This window comes from Balearica regulorum, chromosome 2 (assembly GCF_011004875.1).
Source record: "Balearica regulorum gibbericeps isolate bBalReg1 chromosome 2, bBalReg1.pri, whole genome shotgun sequence".
In the NCBI taxonomy this organism is placed as follows: Eukaryota; Metazoa; Chordata; class Aves; order Gruiformes; family Gruidae; genus Balearica; species Balearica regulorum.
Window position 1 is genome coordinate 19,706,618 of NC_046185.1, and position 15,572 is coordinate 19,722,189.

The 15,572-nt window shown below is 35.8% G+C and overlaps 1 protein-coding gene across 3 annotated transcripts in view; it reads left to right on the forward strand.

Annotated features, from left to right (window-relative positions):
* Window positions 1-15,353, forward strand: part of NUDCD1 (NudC domain containing 1) — a 45,912-nt gene extending 30,559 nt beyond the window's left edge. For all 3 annotated transcript variants that reach the window (XM_075743481.1, XM_075743482.1, XM_075743484.1), the window contains 4 exons: window positions 2,726-2,870; window positions 5,081-5,206; window positions 8,390-8,549; window positions 12,286-15,353. In XM_075743481.1, the coding sequence (XP_075599596.1) occupies window positions 2,726-2,870; window positions 5,081-5,206; window positions 8,390-8,549; window positions 12,286-12,578 (724 nt within the window). In that variant the 3' untranslated portion in view covers window positions 12,579-15,353. The remainder of the gene's footprint in view (window positions 1-2,725; window positions 2,871-5,080; window positions 5,207-8,389; window positions 8,550-12,285) is intronic.
* The last annotated feature ends 219 nt before the right edge of the window (window positions 15,354-15,572 follow it).

Here is a 15,572-nt window from a genome sequence, read left to right on the forward strand (position 1 = left end):
AGTCCTTTTTGCATTTCCACAAACTAAACTTACTAATAGCAAACTTTGAGTTCTTAGTTACTGACTTTTTTACTTTTTGAGCCTTCTTTGATGAACAGTCACCCAATACTTGCTTTGAGCAAAAATGTACAAGTGTTGAAAGAAATTCCCAATATTCTAGTAGTGTAGAAATGGTTCTTGCTGTGCATCTGGCAACAAAAATATGACTGTGCTGTAGTTAATGATTTCTTCTGAAGAAAAAATATCCCTTTGACCATGCATATTTCTTGGAAATGTTGGTTTTGACTTCAGCAATTCAAGAGCTGAATGTCAGTGGTATAACTTTGTAAAAGAATCTTTGTCTGTCTTACTCTTGTTTTATAATCAGTGTTCCTTTGGGATTTTTTTCCTTCTTACTGTAGATTCATTACTGGTTTTACAATTTAGTTATTCTGAATGCACTATATTGTAATACAGGTAATCATATAATAGGAAAATTGCACTTTTTTTTTTTTACCAGGTAGAGCCTTAGAGCAGTGCAGGTGGTTTCATTGATCCCCTTTACTTTTCAGTATCTAGTATCTGTTTTATGAGAGTGTATATGCACTTCAGTTTTCTGTCTCGGAGTCCTGGTTCAAGAAGTTATTTCTGCATATGTGAAGCTTACTGATATGAAAACAAACCCTGTAACTTTTTGTGTAGTTCAGATCTGTCCTTGGGTCTCCATTAGATGTTTTTGATCCACAGTTTCCTGCAGAGTTTCTCCTGAAGAATTTCCAATTTAGTTTCCTCTGAGAGGTTTTGAGATGCACACACTTTAATCCTATAAACCGGAACCAGCATGCAGTAAGTAGGGAGAATACAGATTTATTTCAATGGCATAGTAATGTTCCCAACCGTAATGTTAGGGAAAATACGCGCATCTAAGGAATGATTGTGAGAAGACTCAGTGAAAAATAAACTTTATATTAATCATAGCTTTCTGACACGATGAAGTCTGAATTTCAGGTAGAAAAAAAGGAAAAAAGTTATTACAGTTTCAAATTACAACTTTTAAATACATAGATTTTCCCTACTGTTCCCCAAGTGTGGAAATCGGGGAGCTGAGTGTTATACATTTGAGACATTGTATCTTATGATAGGTTTGTCTATTGCTTTGTATGTAATAAATATGGCAGTAGTTATTCTTGCTATTAGAATAGTTTAAAATACAAAGTGAAAAAAGGTAAGAAAGTGAAAGAGGTAATACTGATTTCTGGGTGCTCGGACAAGCTTGATGTCAATATTTTTCATTAATACATTGTTTGAACTTCTATGTGAAGTATATAGGTGTATATACCTTGTGAGATTTGGCTACAATAAGAAAACTAGTGTAGCATTTTCTGCAAGATGTTCCCAGTTAAAAATTTTTGTCAATCTGATAGTCATATGGTTTAGTTTTAGGTAGTCCTGTGAGGGGCAGGGAGTTGGACTCGATGATCCCTATGGGTCCCTTCCAACTTGTCACGTTCTATGATTTTCCTTTCGTTTCCCTCATAAAAAATCTTGGCTATTTCCCAAAAGGTTAACTGTAAAAGATAGTTATTCTCCAAAAAATAATTAAAGGGACTAATATTTGTGTATAGGTTATACTAATACTGTATACTAAAATGTGACTTTTCACTTGTTGATTATTAGATGTCACAGTGAAAAAATCTCAGCTGAGTAATTCAATTTTTTAATTACTCAAGTGAGCAATACTGCGTGAATCTCAGGCTTCTATTTTAATGGCCAATAGTAATTACACATTTCAATGGAAGAAGTAGCACTCGATTAATGTTGGTACTGCAGTACCACTTTAAATCTGTTGATTAAAAGTCTCAAACTTGTTCCAGTTATCTTCTGTAAAAGTATGCTATTTCTAACACCAGTGTAATTGCTTCAGAAAGTGATCCAGAGTTCACCAAATAGTTATTGCTATGATGCAGTGGTTAGCACCTTAGAAGGTTTTCCTGTTCTAAAAAAAAAGTTAAGATAATAAAACTAACTCGTTTTGTCGTTATGGCCATGTGTTGGTATAACGCAGTAATTAAATGGGATCACTGTGTTGGTGCATCGGGCTGTCTCTTGTTTTCTGTTTAGTTAGTCATTTCTAATGGTTATGCCAGATTATCTTAAGTTTGTTTGGGTTTGGGGTGTTTTTTTCTTTTTACAGGTTACAGAAATCGTATCTCTTCTGAGATATTTTTGATCTACAATGTAGGTAATTAACTGTTGTAGTATTTCTGAGGTCTATAAAATACAAATATTTTTGTCCTAGCTGTTGTATAAAAGTAGTGCGCACTTAAGTAGCCCTAGTAAGTGCTTCTTAGGTTTCACATAAACCTCTGTAGTAAAATTCTGTCACCATTTGAATAGATATATTTACAGGTGATCTCCTGTGGTATTTAAAATATTTTAATAAGACTACTTCAGGGGAAACTGCATTTAAATTGAAAATTCTGAGGACATTTACACGAATACATTCTCTTTTGATATTAGGCTTTTAGAAATCACATGTCCTTGGTCTGCTTCTCTTTAGAATATTTTCTGTTAGAATAGTTGATTTTATAAATTGAATACTAATGTTTTCTGTTATGTGATTTTCATTATTAATTCAGTTTGGAGAGGAAAAGTGCTCAAATCTACACGTAGAGCTTTTTGACTAATCTGAGAAATAGATGTAGTGTGTTCATGTACTATTCTTTATCTTCTATTTGCATTTTAGTTTGGAAATTTCTCTAATTAAGAAAAATGAGGGTCCCAGGTGGCCAGAGCTAATAGTTGGTGACACAAGAGGGGAATTCATTATGGACTCTTCCCAATGCTCTGCAATAACCGAAAGCCTGATGCACCTTACCTCTGAAGTAATGGTAAGGAGTTGAAAATAAAACATTTAAAATTCTTGTACATTTGCATGTTGTCTTTTCTTGATATCCTAATTTGCAATTCATTGACATAGCTTATCAGTTCATTTGCTATTCAGAATCGTATCTCTACATTCATTTTTAACTGAAACTGTTAACAAACTAATGGCATTCAAGTTGTGAATATACTTTGAACAGTAGTATCATCTTCATGGGGAATTGAATTTAGCTTACAGGATAGAGTCTGTGCACCAAAACAGAAGCCTGATTTAACGCTGAAAATAAATTTTGTTCCTGCCACTTGCGATATGGCGGTTTGTTTTAAAGGAGTTAAGTAACTTTGAAGGAAGTCTGTTTCTTATTTATCAGTAGGTTAGCAACACTTTTATACTGTTTTCCTAGGGATACTGCACTTGACTTAGAGACTGTGAGTGTAAATGACATTTTTAAAAGGAAAATTTAGGAAAGCATAAGCATGACTCATGAACCTTTTGCCATTATTGTTACACAGGGAGTCTACTTAAAATAAACTGTAGTTTTTAACTGCTGTTTGCATGATACTTCCCCTTTTTGTTTAATTAGAAAATAGCATCTCGTTTAAAACTTGTGAAGTGTAACTCCCTATTGGTCTTGATATATTAGTTTTGGATTATTACTTTTTTTTTAGTGAGGTTGAAAAGCGTTATTAAAATAAATTCTCTTTAGTGCTTAAATTGATTTCCCTCCTCTCTCCCAAACTATTTGTGGGCAAGATATTGTAGTATATCTTTTGACCATGGCTTTATTGGAAACTTCAAATTTCTTTTCTTTTATAACTCATACTGAGTTTAAAGTGATGATTTTTTTTTTGTCACAACTTTTTAGCTTGTGTGTAATAATGATCATGTAAAAAAAAAAATCTTACGTAACTGTTCATTTAAATAAATGTTAAGTATTTTGTTATACTGCAACTTCAGCTACATATGTATAATAAAGGCATGGATTCTTTTTGGCCATCTCAATTGCTTATGGTAATGATGTTTACCTGGAAGATTTTTTTAAAAACCAGAGGCCATCAAGAATGCTTGGTAGAGGAGAAGTGAACCCCAAAGTCTAGCTTCTAAAGAGACAGATACCCTGTTTTAAGTCTTGTGCGTTAGCCTGCAGTATATGACACAATTTTCCTGGTTTCTGTCATTTAAGGACGTTTCTTTGTTATCTCTTCATATTTTTTTCTTTAAACTTAAATTATCTTAGCAATTAAAAAAAATTGTGCTGATCTCCTTCACTTTGCGGAATGAACCAAATAAATTTTCTTAATAATCAGCTGAAATGGATGAAAAAATGAGCACAGGAACTGAAGAACTGACCTTGTCAGATGAATTGAGTCAGTGCCCTGTCTAATCTTTCCTTACACACTGTGGCCTCAGCTTTCAGCTTATATTAGTTGTCAAAACGGTGTCTTTTTTGTGCAAGAAGTGACATTAATTCATACTTAACGAGGAAGTGTATATTTTTGCCTTCTGTTAAATAAGGGTCCCTTTCTAATTTAATGAAATTAGTTCTTAATCACAAAGGTAACATAGCTGGGTTGTTTTGAAAATTATCCAAGGAAGATGTCATTAGCAGAAGTAAGCTGTTTCTGTATGCAGTAGTGTTAGATCTTGCTCTGGAATTACTAGTAAAAGTGGTATTTTTTTTGTCTTTCTTTGACTTGTGGGATGTGAAAAAATACATGTGCTTTCTTCTTGTTTTGAGTACATTGAAAAATACACGTAACAACATTATTAATTTAAAATAATTATTAGCAAAGCTAAAAGGAGGCATGTATTTAGAGCTACTTACAAAATGAATTAATCCATTTTTTAAATATCATTTCTGATGGCAACCTGAAAGAAGCTTACACTGATTTAAATTTACTAAACCTGCATAGGTTTTCAGAATTGTGTACTTTTACTACTTGCAGAAGGGAATTTGTTGTCCATTTTTTAGTGGCTTATGTACCTTATGTGAACTGAAGTGGATGATGTTGTACCTATGACTCATACTATCCTCCCCCACAGAAATGGCTCTATTCATTTTGAATAAGTACATAATAGCTTGATCTTTATGTAAGGATATGCAAATGATTCTTCCTGTTCTATTTTTTTTTCTTTATGAAAAGGGATTTATTTATATACACACATTTTTTTCAGTAGCTCAGATTTTCAGTGTAGTTCATTGTCTTTTTATTTCAGAATCCAAACCCTGAAAAGGAAAACCCACCTTGTAATGCTCAAGAATTAGAAGAATGTGATGCTTTTCTGGAAGACAGCGCAAGCTTGTGCAGATTTGATGGTGATACCTTGAAAGTTACTCATGTAGTAAGTGCTCCAAATTATTACAGAAATATTTTTAAACATTTTTTTTATGATATGCAAGTTGCATTCTATTATCAGAACAAAACATCTGTGCAAACTCTTGAAACCACATAAATTTCTTCCATAATATAAAATTACAGTAGCAACAGAAATTATCAACCAATATGTGTTCTTCAATGTTATTTTAATGTAAAAACAAGGCTACTTTTACTCTGATTTAAAATAGATATATACTTTCACAAGTGAACCATTTGAAAAAGCAAAGTTATGTCAGAATAATTATAAGAAAGAGGTCTTTTTCAGTGGCATGAAATTCTTCTAGATTCCTTAGCTTGCATTTTACCCAGTAACTTTTCAGATGTCCTCATAGAATGTTGACCCTTTTTACTAAGGAGCTGGAGCATAGATCACTTGTTTGTCAGTCACGCTGGAAATGCAGTAGTATGTATGACATACAGTTTGCCTTCTGTGTTATGTAGATTAATATATATACTACCATATGTTTGAGTTCTGTATTATGCATCCTGTTAAAACCAATTGCAGGTGTGTATGACAAAATGCACAAAAATGAGTAGTTGAAAAAATGCTGAAAGATGCCTGAAGTACAAAGTGGTGCTGTGTGCTTGCAGTAGAGAAACCCAGGCATCCCAATACTTAGCAAAATTGGGGTGGCTTAAGGGAAGAGACTGCTTGTGTTTACATACAAAAGAAGAGAGTATTCCCAGTGATCTGTGGAGCAAGGAGAAAATAGGAAATGGACTACGTAGACCTAGTCTTTGAATAGCTAATTGCAGTAGGCAATTTCAGAGAGCAGTTGATTTGTGGCAGGAGACTTTTCTGGTTGACAGAAGAACTTCCATTCATTTTCAGCTAGCTGACATACAAGGTCACTGTTTTGTTGCTCAGATGTCTGTGTAGAAGCATGAGTCTGCCTTCTCAGTAGGTGCCAGAATGACCTCTGTTAACTAAAACTGCATGTCATTCTGTGAAATACATCATGCTTACATCTGAGCTATGGGAGTGTGGGAGGCATGTTGTGTATTTGTGCATGTCCATTGGAGTGGAGATGCTCTAATGGTGCTAGACAAGAGAAGAAGCAAGGTCTTCCTCAAGCTCCTTTTCTGGTTCTGGATACTTTGCCTGAATAACTGCTTCAGGTTTGAATGGTTCTTTATTGCAGTTGAGTTTCTAATGTTCTGATAATGCTCACTAAACTTCTTTTTGTTTTTTGCATTGAGGCTGTCTGTCCAAGTGATCTGTATCTCTGTTGCGTGTAAAATAGGCAACTAACCCAGCTTAAATAACATTTACTATGTTTTTCAAAATATTGTAAATTACTTCTGGGGGGGGGGGAAATAATCAAAGTTCAGAATTACTTTGCTGAGGTGCTGTACATTTGAAATATTTCTCTACATATTCCACAAACTTACTGAAACGTGGAAAAAAATTAATTCCTATAGTCTGTTCAAAACTGATGTAAAAATTAACAATAGCTAAGTAACATGATACTTGGACTTATCATACATATAAAATAATGTTATTGTTAGGACACATGTAGATTTAAATTGCATGCTGGGTGTTTGGGGTTTTTTTACTTAACTACAGATGTTTATTAAAACCAAAATCTTGATGTTTGTATAATATCACCTTTCTGACATGATGCATCTAAAATAATATATTTTTTAAATTTTGATATGCGCTTTACTAGATGAGGCATTTACAAAATACTAAGTGCTTCACCCTTAAAAATATATGTAGCTGCTATTGAAAGACATCTACGGATTACTCAGTGCTGTGTGCTGTAAGGCTTACTTCTTGACATATGTAAATAATTTATATAATGTTGTACCTTTGGCTGAAAATGGTGATTGCTGGTGACTACAAAGCTACTTTTGTGCTAATGTTTACTGTGGTGTCGTAAACATTTGTGCAGTTTTTTTATTCTCTACAAAATTACTTCTCAGTTCAAAGAAGTTTCGTAAGAGTTGATTCCTCAGAGTCCAACCCTCTCCCTTAGCTAAAGGACTGATGTACAATGAAGTGAGCTGGGGACGAGAAGGGCGTTCTGTCTGTTATCCGTCTCAAAGATGATTAACTTCTGTCAGTTGAGGTACAACAATAAGAAAGAGGAGACACCTATACATGGTGCCTCAGGTTGTAGAGCTTTATTGGGTGTTCATACCCAGATGTTGGCAGTGGGGCAACTGCAGGGGTGGCCTCTGCAGGAAGAGGCTGGGCTGCCTTGTGCCAGGTGCAGGTGGTTCCAAACAGCTCCAGTGGATTCTCTGTAGGACACAGCTGAACCCATTTAGGGGTGCTGATGGCCCCTCAAGGAAGACATATTTAAGAAAGGGTAAAAGATGATGTTCAGCGGAAGTGAGAGGGAAGAGTGAGAAAAGTGTGAGAGGAACAGCCCTGCAAACACCAAGGTTAGAGAAGGAAGGAGGGGGAGGACGTGCTCCAGGTGCTGGATCAGAGATTCCCCTGCAGCCCATGGAGAAGACCATGGTGAGGCAGGCTGTCCCACTGCAGCCCATGGAGGTTGACGGTGGAGCAGATAGCCATGCTGCATCCCATGGAGGACCCCACACCACAGCAGGAAGATGTGCCCTGGTGGAAGTTGCAGCCAGTGGAGAGCCCATGCAGGAGCAGATTTTCTGGAAGGAACTGTGTCTCATGGAGGACCCACACTGGAGTAGTTCATTCCTGAAGGACTGTACCCCTTGGAAAACACCCGCACTGGAGCAGTTCTTGAAGAAGGACTAGCAGAGAGGAAGCTTTGTGGACTGACCACAGGCCCCATTCCCCATCTCCCCACACCACTCTGGTAGTGGGGCAGATAGTGCAGAGGGAGAGTATTTCCTTCACTGTTGGAACTGCAGAAAACCAGACGTGCTTACTTGCAGGGAATCTTTTCCTAACATCAGAAGTTGTAGGTTAGGATCCTCTATCCTAGAAAACCATTTCTACTCAAAACACATTATCTGCTTGAAATGAATTAGCTACGTGTAGTGTATTGAGCTGTTGATCAGTGGGGTGTAGCATAATGTATTCAAACTTTTTGTCAACTAACAAACATTAAGCTGTTGATCATCTAACTTTGGCAGTATGTATGTGTGACAGAATCTGCTATTTATTTATGCTGTGAATCAATATTTTGCATTTCTTATTTTTGTTTGTTTTCAGATTAATCTTGGAAGCAACCAGTATCTTTTCTCAGTTGTTGTGGATCCCAGAGAAATGCCATGCTTCTGCCTGAGGCATGATGTTGATGCTCTTCTCTGGCAGCCCCACTCTGACCAGCCAGAAAACATGTGGGAACACATAGCAACTTTTAATGCTTTAGGTAGGAAATTAACTTCTGTGTCACACTCCTCTATCTGAGACTTTTCTACCTGAATACTTAGTATGGTTTCTGTTGGTATTTCGTTTAATTGAATTTGAGTTGAAAGGTACTATAGTTCTGTTAATGGCAACACGCTAGCTTAGTTTTAGAAATATTAGAACATAAGAAATAAAATATTGGTGCCTTGGGAGGAAAATAAGCCTTTTCAGACCATACACAGGATGCAAGCACAGTACTGCATGGTAAAAAGTTGAGTTCCTTGGATAAGTGAACTTAAGTTAAAGACTTAAAAGCATAATCAGCGCCTTAACGCTCTCACAGAAATCATCAGGGAAACAGCTGCAGTTCATTGACATGTCTAGGTGTATATATGCTTATAGTAAGATGTTTTAATAAGTGACCTTTAGATTTTTCCTATCTTATTGTCCCAAGTGACAAATCTGAAGAATTGGAAATGATTGTTCACTGTTTCCTCTTACAAGAGCTAGGAGCATCAAATGATGCTGGTACATAGCAGATTCAAAAGAAGCTAAAAGAAATACTTCACATATGCGCATCTGACCTGTGGAACCTTCTGCTGCAAAACTTTGTGGACATGGGAAGTTTTCATGATTTTGAAAAAAAAAAAAAATCATTGTGACAAGAAAAATCAATCAAGAGCATCACTGCCAGCTCTAGCTCAAGAAGGCCCTAACTCTTCTGAAATTACAGACTGCCAGAACAGTAGAAAATGTGATTGTGAAGAATTGTTAGTTATTGCTATATTCTTGCATTCAGGACTAAGAATTTGTTTTTAGCCACTGTTGGAACCAGAATCCTAAAGCTCAGAAGCAGAAAGTAAAAAGCTGAAAAACATGGATGCAAGAGTAAAACTTGCCATATTAGATCAAATAGGATGGTCCATGTAGCCCAGTATTGTACCTATCAAGTAAGAAACAGATAAATCTGTTTTCATGAAAATTAATCTGGTTCAGAATTTAAATCTGCTGTGACAACTACAATCTTTGTGCTCTGTAGGTGTTCTATAGACTGCATCCTTCAGTAATGCCAGGAGTGTGACAATTTATTCCCTCCTTCCCCCAAATACAGTTGCTTGACCACACCACCCTCAGTTAGTCTGGGCCCAAAATGGAAGGGAAGATATTAGCTGTTTTACAGAGCTCGCATAGGTTACCATGACACATAATTGGTTTTGTTCGGAGTTTTTGCGATATATTTAGTTTTGTAATACGAATGATTTTTAATAGCCTGTTATTTTAACTTAAGATCAAATTAAGCTGTAAGCTTCTAAACAAAGACCTCTAACAAAAGAGATTAATTTCACAATTTATTCTTTGTTTATTCCTGTCAAATTCCATTATGCTGGGGGAAAAAAGCAGATAATGAGGATTAAGATGTTTTTTCAAATTACAATTAGTTTCAAGTTTCTATGCTGACTCTGTAGTACTGTTTTAAGAATGTGTTTCTGTTGTTTTGAAAATAACAGGAAGGAAGTAATGATATCTTTGAGCTTTCTGTACCTATAATGATAAAAACCAACATTGTTCCTCTACTTCTTTCTCATTGTACTATCATTTTGCAGTATTATATTGAAGTTTACATTTCTGTACTAATCTAGTTCACCTTTTATGTGCCAGAGGTGATAAAGTCATCGGCTTGTTTTTCTACAACCAAATTTAGAAGTACTTTGCAAAAGCTAGTAGTAAAAATTAGTGTTTTCTAGATTAAAAGGCTAATTTTCCAAAACCTGCAGTAGTCATTATATTGACCAAGGCAATGGTAGTAGCCCTATTTCCTCCTCTTTCTGCTTGAACTTTTGGAATTAGTTTTTAACAAGCTATACAAAGATGATGATTGAAAAAGTAATATTTTTCAGTTCGAGTCTTGGCCTGAAACATAAGGAAGGAACCACAGGGAATCTGAAGGGACCAAGTTTTTTGTTCTGTATATCTGTCAAAACAACTTCTTGTTTGGAAAAAAAAAAAATGGTCTTGAACAGATCTTTGCTAATTTCTGATGATTTGATGCCACTTGACGGACCAGCTGTGTGATCTCACCCATTCTTACCACAGTTTACTAAAGAAGCTTCTATCTTTCACTGACTACATTAGTTTTGCTATATAAATCCCCTGCTCCTAATAGGGTTGTATCTATAAACGAGAAAAATAGAGGACAGTGACATTTTTTAGATTTGTTTAAAAAAAAATAAAATTAAAGAGCCTACGATTTCTTTCTGGGAAGTCCCATTTAAATACAAGTCCCCTGGCTCAAAAGCCTCTCTTACCTGCAAGCCTATTCTTAAATCCTCCTTTTATTGTTCGTGCCAGTGTTTAAATATATGAATTGAATTAATGAACTTACACTTGGAAAATTTTTCTGGCTATCCTAATATTGCCTAGTACAGCAGTCATGTCAATTGATAGTCTAGCTGTATATTTACTAATTATTTTATAGTGAAAACTTTCAAGCCAGATTTGAACAGAGATTGTGTTTTGAGGACAGTAGCAAGCATTTGTAATTTTAGAGGTCTGAGGGTTAACATTTTAAAAAACAAAACAACCAAAACACCCTGAAGGCATGAAAATGCACTGTTCTAGGCACCGCACAGCTGCTTGCTCTCTTCCTGTTCCCCCTTCCTGCCCCCAGTGGGACAGAGGAGAGAATGGGAAGAACAAAAGCACAAAAGCTCATAGCTTGAGCTCTTTGGGCAGTCTGGGTCAGCTGTGCCTTCCCAACTTCTTCTGCACCCCCAACTTATGGGGCGGGGAAGTTGGAAAAAAGAGAAAGTCGTGACTGTGTGCAAGCACTGCGCAGCAGCAGCCAAAAATTTGTGTGGTATCAACACTGTTTTAGTCCCAAATTCAGAACACAGCACCTTATGATCTGCTGTGAAGAAAAATTAACTCCATCCCCAAGTACTTTGACCTCTACCCTATGATAATAAGAGGGAGAGCCAAAAAAAGTAAACTCTGGCCTGCTTGCTGTTCTCAGAGGTGCTGTCTTTCAGTGATGACCATTGCCATGCATTGTTCAATGGAAGTGAAGCAAATAACCTTTCAGAAAGATGATAGATCACTTTGGAAAGGTTGTGTCTCAAGTCTCTCTACAAAAGTGTGAAAGGAAATCTATTTGAAATAAGTCTGTTTACTAATTGAGTGCTATAATGGAAGAGGAAAAGGAAAGTCTTTGCTTCTCAGTGAATATTAACAAAGATTACAGTGTGTTGAAAAGTAACATGTGGGGTTTTTTCCCCAGTCAGTTCTAAATAGAAGACAAGTTTTAAGTGTCCGTTCAAGATTAGGTAGGCTCAGAAGTCTGAAATTGTAAATGTAATGACAAACTGAGCAATGAGAAGAGGGTTATTTTGCTTAAGACTACTAATATTGCACCAAGATATGTATCTGTGCCTTATGAACTTGCTGGGGAAATGGAAGACCTTGTGACACGGGCTAGATGTGGAACAGTAGCCATACATGCATACACATTAAAAACACCAGTTAGGAAGATATATAGAAGAATTGTATATTGGTGTTAAATTGGTTAATGCATATCTCAAAAAAAACTATTGGCTTATTTAACAACAACACATCTCCTTTCTTTCTTTCTTTGTTAATTATATTTTTAAATTATTTTTTAATATTATTTTTAAGCTAAGCTTGATTTTGTCTTAGCCAGTTAAAGTGCTGTTGAAATCAATGTATTACTTCTCCCTTCTACTTCTTTTTGGGCTATGCAGGTTATGTCCAAGCATCAAAGCAAGACAAGAAGTTCATGGCTTGTGCTCCAGATTACTCCTACGCTGCTCTTTGTGAGTGCTTGCGACGAGTTTTCATCTATCGTCAACCAACACCTCTGTCAACAGTTCTCTACAACAGGAAGGAAGGAAGACAAGTAGGACAGGTTGCTAAGCAGCTAGTAGCAACCCTGGAAGCCAATGATCCTATCTTAGGCTTTCAAGCTACAAGTGAGAGATTATTTGTTCTCACAACAAAAACCTTATTTTTAATAAAAGTGAACTCTGGAAATTAATTATTCAGTATATTCTACTGTAGTTTGTGTTAACAATTTGTTAAAGAACTGGCTAGGTAAATGATCTGAGACGTTCAGTACAATTTGCTGAAGTTTAAAAAGGAGATATTTTACAGGGGAATCAAAATTTTTCATTAGAATTTTTCTGTAAGATGGAAAGTTTTTCAACTTTGCTGTCACTGAAGTAAGCTTTTTCAGACCTATGGGAAAAAGTCTTCTGCGCTAACAGCTTTCTCAAAGCAATTCTCAGAGACTGGTATTGTGTAGGTGAATAGATTTCTGCATTGTTTTTTTTCCAAATGACTGTGTATGCCATACTTCTGAGTTTTGAGAATTCACTTCTGTTTTTAAGTGCCACTGTTTACCTATGAAGGAACTAGTCTGATAAAGAAAATAAAGCCTTGAGTTACAAACCTATGATGTGCAAAGTAAAGTAGTGTGCATCATGAAGAAAAAGAATCCCAAATTCAACTACTGTTGGCCAAAAAAGGATTTAATATTTCAATATTGAGTAGTATTGAGTGAAATGTGAATGGAACGAATGGAGTATTATGTTTCTTAGGTAATTAATTCAAGTGGAATAATTTAATTGTATATGCAGATTTTAGATTATTGACGTGGGCCTTAGTCATGCTTGCAGTGAAATCTGTTCACACTTTAAGAGACACTAGGATAGCTTTTAGTAGATATTTCCTGAAGCAGAGTAAGGGTGAATGTGTAGCTGGCGATTACATATCGAATGGTATTAGTGCAAGGTCTAATTATACTCTCAGTTGTGTCATTTTCACTTGACATTGTACTTCATCTCAAGCGGCTAATTTAGAATTAGAACATGGCTAACAGAAAAAACACCTGTATAACGCGAGATGGGAAACTCAGAAGTGCTGCTTCTGCCTCAGATATCACTGTAAATACTGTGTTGTTAGTTAACCATTGTGTCTGTGATGCACAAGTCCAAGTGTGGTGTATGTGCAACGTTAGAGGATGCAGGCCTTGAGGATGCTTCAGTTTAACAAACTGGCATGGTCAATTGTATCGAATAGTTTTATCTGAAGATTTTTACTTATTATTTTAAATTGACATTGTCAATACAGTTAAACCAAAAAAGGATCAGTTGTGACAACTCCACCCTGGGTTGCGGTTTGTTTGTTTTCATAGTTTGCTTACAACTTCATAGCAAAGAATGCCTAATATATTGTGTGCTGGCAGGAAAGCTGCTGTGTTCTGTGGTACTGAAGTACTGAGACAGACACAAATACAACAAGAGGCCTAATAGTTTGCATCTCTTCCAATATTATTTCAGAACGCTGTAAGAATCTGTTGAGAGGAAAATAAGTGTTCCTTTTTAATGGACTAACAGTTTCTTAGGTGTGATTGTTTTGACTCTCCTGTAAATTCTCCAGTCTCCTACCAGTGAAATGATTAAATAATATAGTGAGGATTTAAGAGGGAGACAAGCAGTTCTGGCTTGCAAAAAACCCTCCGAATGCAGGAGCTTTTCAAAGAACCTTATTTTCCTCTTCCTTATAGCAGTATTATATTGTATATCCAATACTGAAAAGTTTTTCCTTACTCTTACCTGGGTAAGTTAAAACAGACTTAATTTGCAAACATACTCTTCTCATTCTATTTTTTTAAACTGTCTTGAAAATGCTTTTTAAAAAGCCTCAGTGAATGTGTTACTGTTTCATGACTGTTTTGCATCTAAATTTTCACTGTTGGGCAATAATGTCAAACAAGGTGCAGAGGTCCTTTAGAAAAGATTTTATGTAGTTGATTACTTTGTAGCATAAAGTGCTTTGAGATTTATATGAATATTGCTTAGTAACCTGAGATGTAATCATTGGGAACAGAGTTAGGAACACGTGGTGATATTTGGGGAATGGAGGAATGAAGGAGGAGTGAAGGATTCATAGGCAACATGCTTTTGTCACCTCAGGTCTATTGCAGGAAGCTTCAGTATAGATGAAAATTTCAGCTGTTCTTTGTCAAATTCTCCTTGCTGTGGGTTAGATATCTGGAAACATACTCTGGTGTCTCCTGCAACAGAGGAAACAAAGTCAGGTAAAATGGTTACCTCTTCAGAGGCTGTATTAAAATATGTAATGACTAAAACTCACGTTCTGCCCAAATGTGTGTCTGTTTCAAGGGAGTTCTTGTTTGCTCCTGGGAACAATGGAACGTGGGGAACAGGTTCATCCTTTTTTCCATGTTACTCATCTATTTGCAATCATGGTGTTCTCAGAAAGGATATGTCAGATAGTCTCTTTTTTATTTTGCTTTCTATGAGAGTTAAGGACATTGTATTATTTAAAAGAGTTGTTGCCTTGAGGAACCTTGCATGCTGTTGCACAGCAAGCTTCTATAATTAAATGGCTGCAAGCCACAGGGAGGCACTTACTGTCAGCATTTCCATTTCTGTGTTCACTTAATTGTAAGGCTTATTTGTTTAGCATATTAATGTAGGCTTATACAAAGTATAGAATGTGGATATTTAAAAGAGGGGATTTTCTGAGAACCATACTTCAATTTTGCTAGGATTTTATTTCTTGAAATCTTACATTTTAAGACACAGTACTTCCTGAGAGGTCCAAATCACAATCTGTTTACAGAATTTCTGAGAAAATATTTGGATATTAGAGCCTTGCATTATTTATTTCTAATATTATTTTTCAGTGTTTTCCTTGGCTGCATATTTGGAATGTATCATGTATTCTTCTACAAGTTTAAATAAATGGAAAAAATGTTAAATTTATTAATAAAGGGTTTTAAAATGATCTTAGGATTTCTGTTTGTTTCAAGCGTGCCTCCTTCCTATGCTACTGAAACAAAATAGAAAAATAGAAACAAGAAATTTCTTAAAATAAGACTTTTTATATGAAGGAGTTTTCTGTTAGGGCGAAGCTCCGATGGGTGTCTGCACTGCAAGGTCACAGCTGTTGCCAGGACGTGCACTATTGCGCTCCTTGTTCATTTCTTTGAAAATGCCTGTAC